The sequence below is a fragment of the Diachasma alloeum genome, unplaced genomic scaffold, assembly GCF_001412515.2.
Source record: "Diachasma alloeum isolate Michigan unplaced genomic scaffold, Dall2.0 Dall_scaffold_00831, whole genome shotgun sequence".
NCBI lineage: Eukaryota > Metazoa > Arthropoda > Insecta > Hymenoptera > Braconidae > Diachasma > Diachasma alloeum.
In genome coordinates this window covers 101810-118259 of record NW_021680958.1, presented here as the reverse complement: position 1 = coordinate 118259, position 16450 = coordinate 101810, and the positions used below count along the sequence as shown (strand labels likewise).

Genomic DNA, 16450 nt, shown 5'->3' with positions numbered 1-16450 from the left:
CGTGTATTTTGATGTTGTTTTCATTGGATTTCTCTTGTATTCTTCATGCATTAAAAAAATTCACAATCACAATATTCTTATTTTTTATTGCAGTATTGGGACAAATAGATATAAACAGATTCCAATTCAACTCCTCGACACACGAGGCATTTTACTGAACTTGAGAGTCTCTGGAATTCCCTCAAAATAAAACCTATATCATTCAATTTATACTTTCTGTTTCAGGAATTATATTGGACATACCTAAATTTCAAAATTCGAATACTGATGACGATATCGACTCAGAGGATTTCGATACACCTTCAGATTGATTGAACAAATAATCTCTTGAATTGTATATTTTTTTGTATTTTTCCCATGTGGAATTATTTTAATTAAATTGTAAATGGCCCGAGTATTATTACATTGGAAAAAAATGATCAATTCTATGTTATAATGATGCAACAACAAAAATTGAAGGCCAATACTGAATTCTATACGTTCTAGAAGGTAAGAAAACTTTTTGAGTGGACGGTACGAGAGAGATAGGTATCCTTGAAAATCGCCGCTCTCTGTCGGCTCGCGTCAGGCGGATCAGTGCCCTTTCCAGTATATACTACATTTCAGTGTGAAGAATAGAGACCAGGAGGCCGAACTAGCGTTTTCCGATCCGAGACCATACTCGGGGTCAGGGTTGGGCAAGTAAATTACCTTAGGTAAATTACATGATTTTTGGCCGGTCATAAAGTAGGTAAATTACCCGGGCGAGTTGTTGGCTTTTTGACCTATCAAAAACCTATGTGGCGCCATCTATTAGCACCTTGGAGAACCGGGACATTTTTACCGAGAATACCGCTTGTCAGAGTTACAAGGGTCAAAATTCGAAAAAATCATACCCACTGAGGTTATGCCTCGCGAGGATCAATCGTCGCAAAGGTCATACCTCGCAAGGGTCAAACGTGACAATCATAACTTGCGAGGGTCAAACATCACAATCATAACTTGCGAGCGTCAAATGATCATAAGCAACAACAAAGACCAAACGGAATAGTTTCAAATTATTTTTTCTTACTTCATGATCATTCCACCCTTGTCATTGTTCTGCCTACAGGAGAGGTAAGTTGAAAAATCACAAGAGTTAAAATTAAGACGCAGGCAAGCTGGAAAATCACAAACGATCAAGAAACAATCACAAAGTAGGTAAATCATAAGGGTCAATCAGGATAACTAGGCGGCGACCTAGTGACCTGCTTGACCCTTGTGAACCTACTTGCTTTTTTTATTTAAACTTTATGACCGTTGGAACCTTGTAATTGAACCGCCTGGTGTCCCCCGTTGACCCTCTTATTAGTTTCACCCTCCAGATTGAAGGATTGCTTTCGTTGTTTGACCCTAAGAAGGCATAACCCTTGCGATGTTCAACCTTCGCGAGGATAACCCTCGTGATCGTTTGATCTTAACGATTTCCGGCCGATGTGCCTCTCACTTTTGACCCTTGTGACTTTTTAGCTTAGCTTCCTTGTAAAGAGCTTTCTGACACTTTTTGACATTTTTGACGCCCCAGAGGTAAATTACCGGAATTAGACAATGTCACGTCAGAAACTTCCATCTGCGAGATATGCCCAACCCTGCTCGGGGTAATGAAGTGTTATAGGTGGTGGTTCAATCGCTTTTCCGAATGGCAGTAGTGGGGGAATGCTGCCTGTGTGGTGTGTAGGTGTATGAAAATAACGTACTGAATAATTCCTGGCCTTTAAATGTTTATCCATTTTTATACGAACTACTTTGTTGAGTGATTGAATATCGCAAAAAACTAATTACATGTAGGCAATGACTTCCACGGAAGGGGTAAGCATTTTCTGTACAAGTCAACTATAAAAACTGAGATGTCTGACGTCTTCTAGGTTAGTGTTGATTATCGTAAATAAAATGTTGAATGCTCATAAGTTGAAAACAATGTAATCGTGATATTTATCTGTTATTTCCTTAGTTGGATTCTGGAGAGTCCACTAGAATGTCAGTCAGTGATATCAGTCAGTCAGTCTAATGATATCAATCAAAAAGAGATCCATCATGACCAGGAGCATAATTGAATCGACATCAATCGCCTAGGATTTCGGGTGATTTCTACAATTGTACATAAATTTTTTTATGAATGATAAATTAATTGCAAATAGTGAATTTGATGATTAATTGTATATAATATCTGAGATTTAATTGTATATTAAAATTTTGCAAACCATTATATGTTGAGGATTTTTGTCCAACAACGAAGTCATACCATGGCTAACATGTGACAGAATAAAATCTCTTGATCATCTGGCAACGGTCATAGAATTACTGAATAAGTTGCTTTTTTTATGAATCATTTTTTGTTCCGTAATTGTATAATTTGTGACATGCAATGTGTGTAATAAAAAAAAACATGAAAACCGAAAATTCTGTTAATGGTCATTTCTTTAATGATAACAATATAATATTATTCTGATACTATCATAACCTTTGGTGTTATTTGATAATAAAAACAAGAGACCATATGCCTTATTCCGAACTTTTTCTGCATTTGTACCGGTCTTGCAGTTCGGAAATGAACACAACGTTCTCATTTTTAGTTCTGCACATTAATTATCTTCCCGAAAAATTATTTTGAATTTCAAACAACATTTAATAACAAATAAAATTCAGAGATAAACTTTTCTACTAACACAATTGTGCGGAGGACTATATATGTGAATCCCGAGTAACGGAGATGAAGCGCCCTCTTTCACTCCGACGCAACTATTTCAAGGAACCATGTTTGGTCGCGTATTCTGAGGAATCGGCCATTACAGTTCGGCCTCCTGGTCTCTATTCTTCATGGCCCTGCCGATCTCCCCTATAATCTCTGACCCTGTCGCCCACTGAAAACACTCACCTAAGAATGGATAATCTTTTTCAGTTTTATTGCTGTTTTTTTAAAGTGATTATTGAGTGCCAAAAATGTTAGTGAAAACCATGCATTATTGAATAATAATTCTGAGTTTTGATAAATTAAAATTGATAAATTTCAGTGGTTCCATGTAAGGAAAATGGATAGTGTGGAATTGTTATTTTTCGATACTTTTTCCCATGATATTTCTGAGGTGAATTGAATTCTAACAAATTCAAACATGTCAAAATGGGAGATTGATGATGAATTAATGGAACATTTTTTCAAATTACGCTCTAGGAATTGAACTTAGATTTGGTGCAATTCCCAAAGCCAGTTTACATCAGCGAGGTTAGAATAATTCCCCTGGGTGCGAGAGTACAGGCAGACTTTCCAGGAGGTGTCAGATTAGGGTATCTATTTTATTTTATCACTTTCACTTGATTATCTGTTCTGATTCCCTTTCCGATTTTCTTGATTATTTTTTCTATCCAAATTTCAGCCATTAAAAACCAAAAGTTGCTCTATAAAAAACAATAGTTATTTTTATCACAAGGTCCACAAAGTATTTTCTGACGAATGTGATTATAGGCCTCGCCTTCGGCTCGGCCTACAAAGCCACATTCGTCAGAAAATACTTTTGGACCGTGTGATGAATGCAATTTTTCGTCAGAAGGCCCGTAAACCGAGATCTAACCGAGCGAAGCGAGGTTAGAATCGCGGTTTACCGGGCCTCTTCACGAAAAAGACATTTCAGGCTAGTGAACTCGCTGAAATTGACAGTTGATTGCGTTTCATGGTACAGTGATGTTGGCTGCAATTTTGATGGGAAAAAAGGTTCAAAATTAATTGGGTATATCCATCAAGGTTCTTAGTCTAGGCGTCAGAGATGTGAAAACAACAGATACGGGAAAACAATATAAGCTCAATTTTTTCTTCAACTGTCTTTCAGGATCTAAATAATATGTATACGAAAAATAATCCTCCAACTCCGACCGCAACAATTTGTGCTTCCGAATGGAAGCATTGTATTCGTCAAATCTGTATTTTCCATTTTTTTGTGTGAGGATGACTAATTTTGGTCTCAGGAGTTCGAGGATGTAGTTTTTAGATCATATCCTTATGTATGTATGTGAGCATTTTCAAATTTAATTTTTCGACGATCCAAAAGATAAAGATCCGTGAGTGTTACCAGGCTTCTCTCTTTGCTTTCAATGCTCAAGTCCATCTCCCTATTCCATGAAACATACATTTAGTATGGTTAACTACATACTCATTCGAAAGGTTATTACATAAGCTTCAAATTGACACCTGATTTGTTCAATTCTGACCATTTTTCATTGACTTATGAAAGTTTTAGGAGAAAATTCAATGTTTCTGTTTCACTTAAAAAATTCATTTGGTTGGATTTTTGGATACTTCAAAGAGTACTAGATAGAAATATCTATATATCATTTTGAAGGGCATTTTATATTCTTCACAACGGTGTCTGATAAATCTCATTTAATTCAATTTTCATCAAGTTATTACAGATCGTTTCCATTTTTAACGTTATGTCACCTAAAAAAAAGACAGTTTTTGCTATTTAGCGAGGCTTTAGACTTGATCAGCGGGGATTTATCATATGTCATATTATTATAATACCTCATATTATCTATTCCATCGACTACATTAGTTGTTATAAGCGATAATGTAGCGATTTTGGCATCTCACGTTTTGAAAATTTCCACGTTTTTCCTCTTGATGACGAGATTTGCTCAATTTGTGTTCAAATCTGTGAAAATATTCCCTACTTAGGTGAAAATATATTAAATTACCTTGAAATTGACCCCTGATTTATTCATTTGTCTCCAATTTTCATTGACTTATGAAAGGTGTTATGCAGAAAATGGAATTTCATGATTTTATTGTGAATTCAGCTTGGATTGGATTTTTTGCAACTATCGGTCAAGCGAATGGATCTATTTATATAGGGTGACCAGGCCAATTGTTGGACGGTGAAAGGAAATTCGAGTTTCGTGGTAGAATCTAAAATAAAAGAATTACTTAAATGGGGATATGATGGCTTCCATACCTTCAAGAATGTTTTAATTGGCAGAAAAAAATTGTTTAAAGTGAAAATAACAAAACAAAGAATAATTGAATTGAGAAATAGTTGAATGTAGCCGAAACCCCCAATTTCTGGACGACTGGGTGATATTTTATTTATTTATTAAATGTTGATCAATAGAAGAAAATAATTGATCACATGATTATACACAAGGGATATTATGGAGAGGTGAAATAATGAATACACTTGTCATTTTATTTGTGGAATATTCAATGCAAGTTGAAATCGTCCAGAAACTAACCCCCGTCCAGAAATTGACCTGTTTACCCAACCATTTTGAAGAACGATACGTACCCTTCAAAAAGGGTGTATAATAATCCTGATTCAATGGGTTTTTCATCAAGCTATCGCAGATTGTTTTAATTTTGAACGTTATGTCACACGCCAAGAATGACAGTTTTTGCCATTTATCAATGTAGGCTTTCGACTCAACCAGAGAAGCTATATCATACGTCAATTTGAAGGTCTCATTGAGATCTTCAAAGTAATATCATACATTATCTATTCCATTGAATAGATCAATTGTTATAAGCGATAATATAGTGATTTAGCATGTCACTTTTTGAAAATTTCCATGTTTTTCCATTAATGACGGGATTTACTGGGTTTTTATTCAAATCTGTGGAAATATCTCATATTTGGGTGAAAAAATTCAATTACTTTCAAATATACCCTTAAGACTTAATGCTTCACAAACACGTTACGACCCCTTAAGAATTCGATCATCCCGATAAGGCGTTAGAAACTCCATCTGATTTCGTTTATTTGATTCCTGTTCCTGAGGTGAAGTTATCAACAAAATAAAGTATGAGCTCCACTTCACGTTGGTATTTGTATTACAAGATTCAGGGTAAAGCGGTTCACAGACGAACAATTTCAAATTTGAATTTCATTCTGGGATGGTGCAACTTTTTCGAGAAATAATAGAGTGCCAAGGAAAGGTCGCTTTGATATTATATATAATTTTTGGTAAACAATACTGCTGTGAGTAAAAAATTTCCATTCTTTTAGATTGCCTTTTAGATGCAACTGTGGGATTAATGATTATATATCAATTATGATTCAGTAAAGTGGATCTACAGTTTACGATTTCTATATTTTTGCGATAATCATATCGCTATTAAAATCCTTGAAAATTGAATAGTTTGTTGAGAACTGATAACAAAAATAAAACAAGATTGATAATTGAAGATTATTTGAGATGATTTGAAATTATTTGAGAATATTAGTGGCAGGTTGAATTGAAAAAACACAATTATTTTCAATAAAGAGTGCAAATTGAGGGAATCATGTTGATAAAAGTAATGGAGACAAAAATGAGAATGAAAAAATACCGCGAAGTGATGCTGAGCGACAACGGCAGTGTAGGGAAAAGAAACGGATGTTGAAAATCGAGAAAATGAATCTAGAGTGTGAGAAAGCGAAGGAGAGACAGAAACAATGTCGTCCTTGAAAACAATGTAGGAATTAAACAAGAATAATCGATGATGACGAGTCAAAATTCTAATTGGGCCGATCAAGTAGGTGATAACTGTAATAAATCTAAAATTCAACAGACGAAATTTGCAGAAATGGCTGCTGAACGGTAGCGACGATATACCGTGAGGGGCCCAGTTTTCTGGCGAGTAAGGATTCTCCACAAATCAATAACACGTGAATTCTATTTTTTCCACCAAATATGAAGTCTGATGGTTCACAGGTCTCTATGATGTTTTTTTCCGATAGAATGATGTTTGATTTTCATTCAAATGTTTGAGAATTTATAAATAATTGAAAAAAACGTATAGTAACCTCCATGATCGAGTTTCCGGGCGCCGAATACCGCCATACCCGTGTTTCCGGAAATCGTGGGCCCAGTTTCCGGACGTGATAAATTAAAGGGGACTAATAGAGAGAATTTCAGGAAATCAAGAGTCGTGAGTCGAATGAGGAATGGTCAAACGGAGAATGAACAAATGGAAAATGGTAAAATGAGCAACGGTGAAACGAGGAATAGTTAAAAGGGCAAGCGTCAAACAAGAATGGCTGACAATTGAGTCTGCGAGGAATCATATTTTCGGCAAAGCTTATTTTTTTCATATAAGTTCCCAATTCATTATTCCACTGGAGTAAAAAAGGCGGTAAACTATTAAACAAAAAATGAGATTCCCTAGCGAGATAATTTGCTGTATATTCAATCGACAGCCGTCCCCATTTTTCCCTTCTTGACCATTCCTCGTCTTGATCAATGGTGAAAAAGATATCAACGTTTTTTAAGTATATTATTATGTAAGCAAATTGTTATAAGCTGTTATCAAAAGTAGACGATGTAACACGGTACTCGGCTCAGTACATAAATTAGCTTTGGTTCATTCCTCGTCACATTTTCTTTTCAAAGGAATTTTCGCTGGAGGACTGTGGGTATCTTTCCCAACGTCAACACTATCATCCAATAATTCTTTTTTAAGCTCTCTGGCCACATTTGGCTTCTGTCCTTTGATTGCAATCTCCACTTGCTTCCTCTTTATTCCTCTCTTATTGGCGACAACGTTGGGACTCTTTTCCTTACCCTTAACAGCTTCTTTTTGCCTCGTTTCCTCTAAATGCTTCTCTTTTTTCATCGAACGAGCCAATTTAGCAGCTGCCATTTGTTGAGCTTTCAATACACGATCTTGTAGTCGTTCTTGCTTCTTCAATTCCTTATCCTCTTTTTCTTTTCTCGGTTTGTCACGTTTATCTCTATGGTGATTAGTCCAAACATCACCTGTGATATGGGCTATTAGGTGTGTGAATGACTCGGCCCTTTTTTTTTTCAAATAAAACACATTTGCTTGTTTAGAAAATTAAAGAAAAGTTTATTGAAAGAAATGCTCCATCTGCAGCTACAATCTTCGCCCATCTTTCAGGTAATTTACGTATTCCTCGCTTGAAGAAATTCTGGTCTTTTGAGCTGATCCAATTATCAAGCCAAATTTTGATACTTTCGTATGAAGTGAACCGTTCTCCTGTAAGATCTGACTGCAGTGTTCGGAATAAGTGGTAATCCGAAGGAGCTATGTCTGGCGAATATGGCGGGTGGAGTAGTATTTCCCAGTCCGGTCCATCTAAATATCTTTTCACAACTTGGGCGGTATGTGGTTTGGCATTGTCATGTTGAAGAATTAATTTACTGTGCCTATCCACCCATTCTAGTCGTTTTTCTTCTATGGCTCGCTTCAAATGCATTAGTTGTCGATAAACTTCTCCATTAATAGTTTGAGGGTTCGAGAAACTCATAATATACAACACCTCTCTGATCCCACCAAATGCAGAGCATATCCTTGGCACTATAAATATTTCTTTTTGGCTGAGATGGGCCGGGTTCATCTGGCTTCACATAAGCTTTTTGGCGTTTAGGATTCTCATAATATATCCATTTTTCATCTCCTGTGACTATTCAATGCAAAAATCCTTTTCTTTGCTGTCTTTGAAGTAGAATTTCACAAATTGTTTTTCGACGTTCCATGTCTCTTCCTTTCAATTCCCAGAAACCCAGTTACCAACTTTTTGAACCATTCCCATTGTTTCAAACGCTTTGCAACAGTTGATCGTTCAACATTTAATGCTGCAGCCAATTCTGATTGAGTTTGGCAACAATCCTCTGCCAACAATGCCTCCAATTCAGCATCTTCTATTTTTTTTGTGGCTTTCCACGTTCTCTGTCCTCAGTGCCGAAATCATTATTTTGAAATCGTCGAAACCATTCCTTGCAAGTTGTATTAGATGGAGCATGCTCACCATAAATCTCCACAAGCAAACGATGAGTTTCCGCTACACTTTTCTTTGCAATATAATAGTGTAATAACACTTCCCGCAAATGATGTTTACTTGGAACGAAAACCGACATTGTCACGGAAGTAAAAACACTTGTTGCTTACATGTCAACCAAATGTCACGTAGTGTGTTTGACAGCTGACATAAAGTACTATCGAATACAAGTGTTGCCATTTATTAGTGCACTTAAGCAATATTAAAAATGATATCTGTTGGGAAAGGGCGGAGTCATATTCATACACCTAATATATTCCAGAAGAATATCCATGGATTTTTGGAGTGGGGGACAAGCATATGAGTGGGAATTACGTGGAGTGGGGGTACCCTGGGAAGGATAAACTTCTACTAGAAGGCCTATAGCTGATGGTAATTCTACTCTGTGTTGGGTTCTTTTCGCTGCGTTCTTGGATGTTGAGGGCCAGTGTAATGCAGTTTTCATAGGAGATGGAAATGATGGCAGTGGGCATTGATCCTTCGTTGAGGCACCCGTTGGTGATAGGCATTCAGGGATTTTACCCTCGTTATTTTCAGACTTCTTCGTCTCTCAATGTTCTTCATGACATTCGCCATCGATGGTGATATCATTTTTGTCAGTTCCTTCACCGATCGATGAAGTAGATTGAGGATCATTGATTGCAGTTTTATCTTCCAAGACTTCTTCCGAGACTTTTGTCGATGGGATAGGTGGGTCTCTGGCTCTGTCAACAACTTTTTCTGGTGTGGAAGAGGATTCGGAGGGGTTTTGGAGAATTTGAGTTTGGTTTTTCACGGCTGTCATTTGAGATATTACCTCTTCTTCATAAAGATTTGAGAAATCTTTGAGTAAACTCTTGGCATTTACAAATTCCCTGAGTGGAGTCAACTCTCCGTCCTCAGAAACTTGAAAAAATATCTCGCTGGCATTCTCAAAAGTCTCGAAGATGTCTGAGAAGGGTATTTGAGTTTCATCTTTGTTGATCGAAGTAGAATCTTCGTCATGGAAAGGACTTGAATGTACTTCATCAGGAATCTGCGGAGAAGGCATGGGGGAAACTGATAGAAGAGAAGTGTTATAGTAATTTAAAGTCATGAGTGTTTCAAGTTGTCAAAAAATTTATTCGAGGAATCGGTGATATTAATATCAATAAAATTCTCAATATCTACATTATAATTGTAAAGTGAAGGGGTAAAAAATCGTGTAAGTGAATTGATTACAAAATAAATTGATCATGATTGTTTTAAAGATTGGTAGAAAAAGTACGATTAATTAATTAATTATACGTGACACGCAGATACCTTCTCTGCATCTGGGTTTTCTTCATCCACCTCTGATACTGAATGAAAAAAGGCTCTTATGCGACATGTCCCCTGACCACTTATCCATCTCATCAACCAGTTTGAAGGTTTGAAGAAGTTGGCTCTCAATGTGTGCCTTCATGAATTCGATATGAGTCACCTGTGGATGGTCTACTGTAGCAGTTGGTGTCTCCAGTGGTTGCTGTCGCAAAGTTTTCAGTTGTTTCTCATAATTGATTGCGTCAGGATCGAAGGGATGGAGCCCAGTTGGATGAAATCCATTGCGTATGATTGACTCCCAATTTAATTGATCAATTGCTTTCTTTAGAACACCTCCGAAGTGTTCTTTTTTCAATCGGTCTCCACCGTTAGCCAGTCTCCATTCTGGAACTACCTTTTTCCACAGAGCTTTCAGCGGATGAAAAATTGCAACGTCCAGAGGCTGGAGAACGTGGGTAGAATTAGGATAAAGTGCAATTAGTTCGATGCCATTCTCACGACAGAACTCACTCAGATCTAGAGTCAAATGAGAAGAGTGTACATCCAAATACAAGATAACTGGAAGTTCAATTTTATTTTTGATGAGCCACGGGTGAAACTAGTGACGTACCCAGTCAAGAAATGAAGTGGCTGTCATTCATCCACTGTCTGAACGACCAATAGTGTATTCCTTAGGCATGAGAGATACAACACCAGCAGGTATTCGCACGTAATTAAACATGATCATCGGTGGTAAGAGTTGGCCAGCTGCATTTCCACAGAACCGGACTGTGAGACACTCCTTGTCATTATTGTTTACGAAATTATACCCAGATCGTTCGCCTCGCTTTGCTAGCACTTTTTGTCCTTGCGGACACAGGAGGAAGCCAGACTCATCGCAGTTGAATTTCCTTGTCGGTCCAATGTTTAATAAATTTTTAGAAATCAAGTAAGCTTTGTGACTGTTAAACCACTGGCGTATTCTCTCTTCAGTAACTGCAGCCCGAGTGTAAGTCATATTCTCTGAAAATCGCTCGCAGATTTCTGGATGTCGTCTCTTAAAACCTTCCCACCAGTGTTTTCCAGGACGATCATTAGTGAAAACATTAGCTTTACCCATCGTTTTCATCAGTCTTTGAGCAGAATTCATCAGTTGATCCTTGGTGACAGGAAAACCCTGTTCACACATATAGAAAATCCATTCTACAAGCCGCTGTTCAGTGACATCTCCTAGAATACTTTCAGGGCCCGGGTTCGATTCCCGGCTGGGTGAAGCGGAAATTTTTTCTCTAAAAATTCTAATTCTCTTAGAATTTTTTTTTTTGTCTCTGCTTATCACAGGTTTTGAAATGCCTTTTTTCTTGTCGAATACAGTTGACTTGGGAATATTGAATTCTCTGCTCATTAACGCAATGGGCATTCCTGCATTTATAGACTTCAGAGCTTTTGCGAGTCCTCATTGGTGTACCTCGGTGTTGACACTTTCGGTTTTTTAATTTTTACCCTGGAAATTGAAAAAATCAATTTTTTGTTTTAATTTCTTTCTTTATTTATTCTTATTATCAAATAAAGGAATAGTTACAGAAAACATTTTCATGACTGTAAAGGGACTGGAGGAGAGAAACATTTGAGGTTATTCTATTGAAAAATATCCATCCGGTAACTACTCCCACCTGACATTCAGTGGGCCCAGTATCGGGATTCATTTTCGATACAAAATATTATTTTTTCATGTTATTTTCATTGCATGTGTCATCTTCAATTATTATTTAAAGCTCTGTCAAGCTGGGCAGCCAGGGTGCTCCGATCGTCTCGGTCAATAGCTCCAAATTATATGCTTTTTACATGCTTTTTTTTGCGCAAACAAAAAAAAAAATTGCACATTTTTTATGGGTGAAAAATCGATTTTGCGAATTTGGGCATCAATCTAGGCGGCCGATTCATCAGAATAGGCCATAAAACCACACTATAATATCGTCCGATTTATAAGCTAATTATCTGCGTTGAGAAAAATATAGAAAGTTTGATTTTTCCGGGAAAACCGATATGGGCTGGGAAATGAGGAAAATCAAGGTGATCGGGATGCTTTAGGGCCCAGAATAATCAGCTTTTTGCATGCTTTTTTTCTGTGCCGCCGAAAAAAATTTGCTCCACGATTTGGAGCGAAAAGTCGATCCCTCACATTTGGGCGAACACGTAAGCGGCCAATTCGTCATAATGGGCTGGGAAAATCATCCCACAGTATCCTCCGATTTATAAGCTAATTATCTGTGTTGAGAAAAATATTTAAAAATCGATTTTTCCGGGAAAACCAATATGGCCTGGGAAACGGGGAGTTCAAGGGCATTGGACAGGACGTCTCTTGGGCCCAGAATAATGAGCTGTTTACAAGCTTTTTTTTCTGCACCACCAAAAAAAATTTGCTCCAAAATGTGGAGCGGAAAGTCGATTCCTCGCAATTGGGCGAACATGTAAATGGCCAATGCGTCAGAATACATGTTCGCCCAATTGCGAGGAATCGACTTTTCGCTCCACATCATGGAGCAAATTTTTTTTGTTGGCGCAGAAAAAAAGCTTGTAAACAGCTTATTATTCTGGGCCCAAGAGAAATTCTGCCCAATGACCTTAATACTCCCCATTTCCCAGGCCATATTGGTTTTCCCGGAAAAATCGATTTTTTAATATTTTTCTCAATTCAGATAATTAGCTTATAAATCGGAGGATACTGTGGGATGGTTTTCCCAGCCCATTCTGACGAATTCGCCTCTTACGTGTTAACCCAAATGCGAGGGATCGACTTTTCCCTCCAAATCTTGGGGCAAATTTTTTTTGGTGGCGCAGAAAAAAAGCTTGTAAACCGCTGATTATTCTGGGCCCAAGAGACGTCCTATCCAATGACCTTTATACTCCTCATTTCCCAGGCCATATTGGTTTTCCCGGAAAAATCGATTTTTTAATATTTTTCTCAACGCAGATAATTAGCTTATAAATCCTAGGATACTATGGAATGGTTTTCCCAGCCCATTTTGACGAATTCGCCTCTTACGTGTTGGCCCAAATCCAGTGCTTGTTCATGTTCGATCCCGTGGGGAAAGGGGCAATCCACCTCGTCAAATCCATCTGCCCCGCAAATCCTACAGAATCCTGGGCGATATGGGAGATTGCAGTCTTTAAAATGGTGAGCTGCTGATCTGCAATTGACACACCTACGATGGTACTGCTTCTGGCACTGTGTGACGTACGTTTGAGTACCTTTGTCCACAGTCTGGGGTTTGTCCTTCAATTTTTCCTGTAGTAAGCCCTCAGCGCGTTTCTTGATCATGTCCTTAAGCAATGGCAGGCTGATGATTCTCGCGTCTACCATATACAGAGGTTGTTCCTGGCCTGCGGAGTTAGGTTCGGTACCCCCAGCTCCTGGAGAACTTGTGTGAAAGAAGGCATTCCACTTACTGGGGCTGGCTTGACCGTGATTGATGGTGCCAGCTGTGAACGTCGATCGTTGATTTTTGCGAGAGCTTCGCCAGTCACCTTGTCTATCCACTGGTTGTTTGAGGGTCTCATAACATCTCGTGTCAATTTCTTGCTGAATCCCTTTAGACGTAACGATCTTGGTGTGTTTCGGTCTAATTGACTGTAGATCTGGATACTTCATGGTCCTGATTTCTATGTGGAGGTCTTCCACTTCAGCATTTCGTGAATTTTGCTCAAGGAATTTTTTATCTTGAGTTGCCTCCATGATAGTTGAGGTGTTTGGATCGATCAATTTAGGCGGGTTCTCCTTCAAGACCTGGATAGAATCACTTGCTCCTAGTGAGGGTTCTGCCTTAGCTGGAACCGTTGGCTCTTCAACACTCGAATCTTTATCTGAAGTGTTGTCAGACTCACTAGTCTGTGCTGAGTCAGTTGATCGTGCTGGAGACGACACCCTCAGCTCATCCGATGTTAGTTCAAAATTTCCTGATCGTTTTGTCTTGATCTCGTTGGTGTTATTCACTGCTTCGCTCGATTCGGTTTCAATATCTTGTGACCCCTCAATCATTACCTCGGCTTGAGTTGATTCTGCGACTTCTAGCTGATCTTTATCGACGTTCTTTGCTGGTGAGTTCGTTGAGTCTTCTTCGATCTCCATGTTAGTTATGAATGGTGATGCCAATGGGTGTTATGAATGATTTGGGATATCTGGGGAAAATCATTTTAATTAGTTCTCAAGCTTCTACGAGAAATCTTCAGATCTGTTACATAGTACTTCCCGACTATTTTATCTTTTTTATCTGTCAATTCTACGATCATAGGTCCAATCAATCGTTTTACAAATGCCGGACCGATGTATTTATGGGCTAATTTGGATGAATAATTGTCTCCTTTATTGCTGAGCTTCTTATTAGGATAATAAACCTCTGTCCCTACTTTTATTTCTAGATTGAAATTTTTATTCATATTGGCTTTGGCTAGACGTTTATCTGAATATTTTTTCAGTCGACTTTCGATCTCATGACGGAATTTGTCGATCTTTTTTATTCTATTGATCCACTCTTTCACTGAATAATCTATTAAACTTTGAGCTGACGTTTCATCGGATTTTATGACGTGTTTAGCGACACCACGTTCATGGTTTAGAAAATATGGGGAAATTCTACTTCCTGAGTGTGGAACGGTGTTGTAAGCAAACTGGATTTTAGATAGATTTTCGTCCCACTTCTGATGTTTCTCATTTATGTACACTGTGATCATAAGGTTTGATCGTTCGATTCACCCTTTCGACGGGGTTCGCCTGTGGGTGTGCTAATGCGGTAGTAATGTGTTCGACTCCTCTTGCGATCAAAAAGGATTTCACATTTTTGTTCAAATATTCCAATTCATTATCGGTTATTATCGATCTGGGTGTTTCCCAGCGGTCGAAAATCGTAACTATCGCTTTTCCCGTTCGATTTCGCGTAAGAATAAATTCGATATACTTAGTAAATAAATCTTGGATCACTACCACATTTGAATTTCCCTTTGATCGAGTCTGGGTGACTACTGTGTCGATCGACAGCTGTGTCCAAGGGCTTCACAATGGTCTTGTCATAAGCGGGCCTTTCATTGGATTCTGATTGTATTTTACTCGGGTACATATCTCGCAAGCTCCGTCAAGCCAGGCAGCCAAGGTGCTCGGATCAACTCGGTCAATAGCTCGAAATTACATACTTTTTATAAGCTTTTTTTTGTGCAAACCAAAAATTTTCTGCTCAAATATTTTGGGCGTAAAATCGATTTTTCGGATTTGGGCGTTAAGCTAGGCGGCCAAGTCATCAGAATTGGCTCGAAAACCACGCTGAAATATCTTTTGATTTATAAGCTTATTTCCTATGTTGAGAAAGCCATGAAAATCCCCATTTTTCCGGGAAATCCCATATGGGCTGGAAAATGGGCAAATTCAAGGTCATCGCATGGGCCTGCTGTCTGGCCCAGAATTATCAGCTATTTATAAGCTAATTTTCTGCGCGAAGCAAAGATTTTCGGTCCAAATATTTTGGGTCAAAAGTCAAACTCGAGGATTTAGGTGTCTACCTAATCGCTCAATTTGTCAAAATGGGCTAGAAAATCAGCCTGAAGTATCTTCTGATTTATTAGCTGATTTCCTGTGTTGAGAAAATCATGAAAATCCCAATTTTTCCGGGAAATCCTATATGGGCTGGAAAATGGGCACATCCAAGGTCATTACATAGGCCTGCTGTCTGGCCCAGAATTATCAGCTATTTATAAGCTAATTTTTTGTGCGAAGCAAAAATTTTCTGATCAAATATTTTGGGCCAAATGTCAAACTTCATCGCTCAATTTGTCAAAATGGGCTAGAAAATCAGCCTGAAGTATCTTCTGATTTATAAGCTAATTTCCTGTGTTGAGAAAATCTTGAAAATCCCCATTTTTCCGGGAAATCCCATGTGGGCTGGAAAATGGGCACATCCAAGGTGATTACATAGGCCTGCTGTCTGGTCCAGAATTATTAGCTATTTATAAGCTAATTTTCTGTGCGAAGCAAAAATTTTCTGTCCAAATATTTTGGGCCAAAAGTCAAACTTAATCGCTCAATTTTTCAAAATCGGCTAGAAAATCAGCCTGAAGTATCTTCTGATTTATAAGCTAATTTCCTGTGTTGAGAAAATTATAAAAATCCGAATTTTTCCGGGAAATCCCATATGTGCCGGAAAATGGGCACATCCAAGGTCATTACATAAGCCTGCTGTCTGGTCCAGGATTATCAGCTATTTATAAGCTAATTTTCTGCGTGAAGCAAAAATTTTCTATCCAAATATTTTGAGCCAAAAGTCAAACTCTAAGATTTGAGCGTCTACCTAATCGCTCAATTGGTCAAAATGGGCTAGAAAATCAGCCTGAAGTATCTTCTGATTTATAAGCTAATTTCC

At 38.0% G+C, this 16450-nt stretch overlaps 1 protein-coding gene and 1 long non-coding RNA gene across 3 annotated transcripts in view; both read left to right on the top strand.

The window, feature by feature from the left end:
• The first annotated feature begins 1555 nt into the window (after window positions 1-1555).
• LOC107044880 lies at window positions 1556-2418 on the top strand. The gene is made up of 2 exons (XR_001461381.2): window positions 1556-1883; window positions 1970-2418. It is a non-coding gene; the product is annotated as an uncharacterized LOC107044880 (long non-coding RNA).
• A 419-nt stretch (window positions 2419-2837) lies between these two features.
• The window catches only part of LOC107044878 (protein virilizer), a 65923-nt gene continuing 52310 nt past the window's right edge, over window positions 2838-16450 (top strand). Inside the window, exons 1-3 of one of the 2 annotated variants that reach the window (XM_015266937.2) lie at window positions 2838-2960; window positions 3030-3101; window positions 3188-3300. In XM_015266937.2, the coding sequence (XP_015122423.1) occupies window positions 3048-3101; window positions 3188-3300 (167 nt within the window). In that variant the 5' untranslated portion in view covers window positions 2838-2960; window positions 3030-3047. Of the gene's footprint in view, window positions 3102-3187; window positions 3301-16450 lie in introns of both variants that reach the window. The other variant, XM_015266936.2, reaches the window with a different exon arrangement.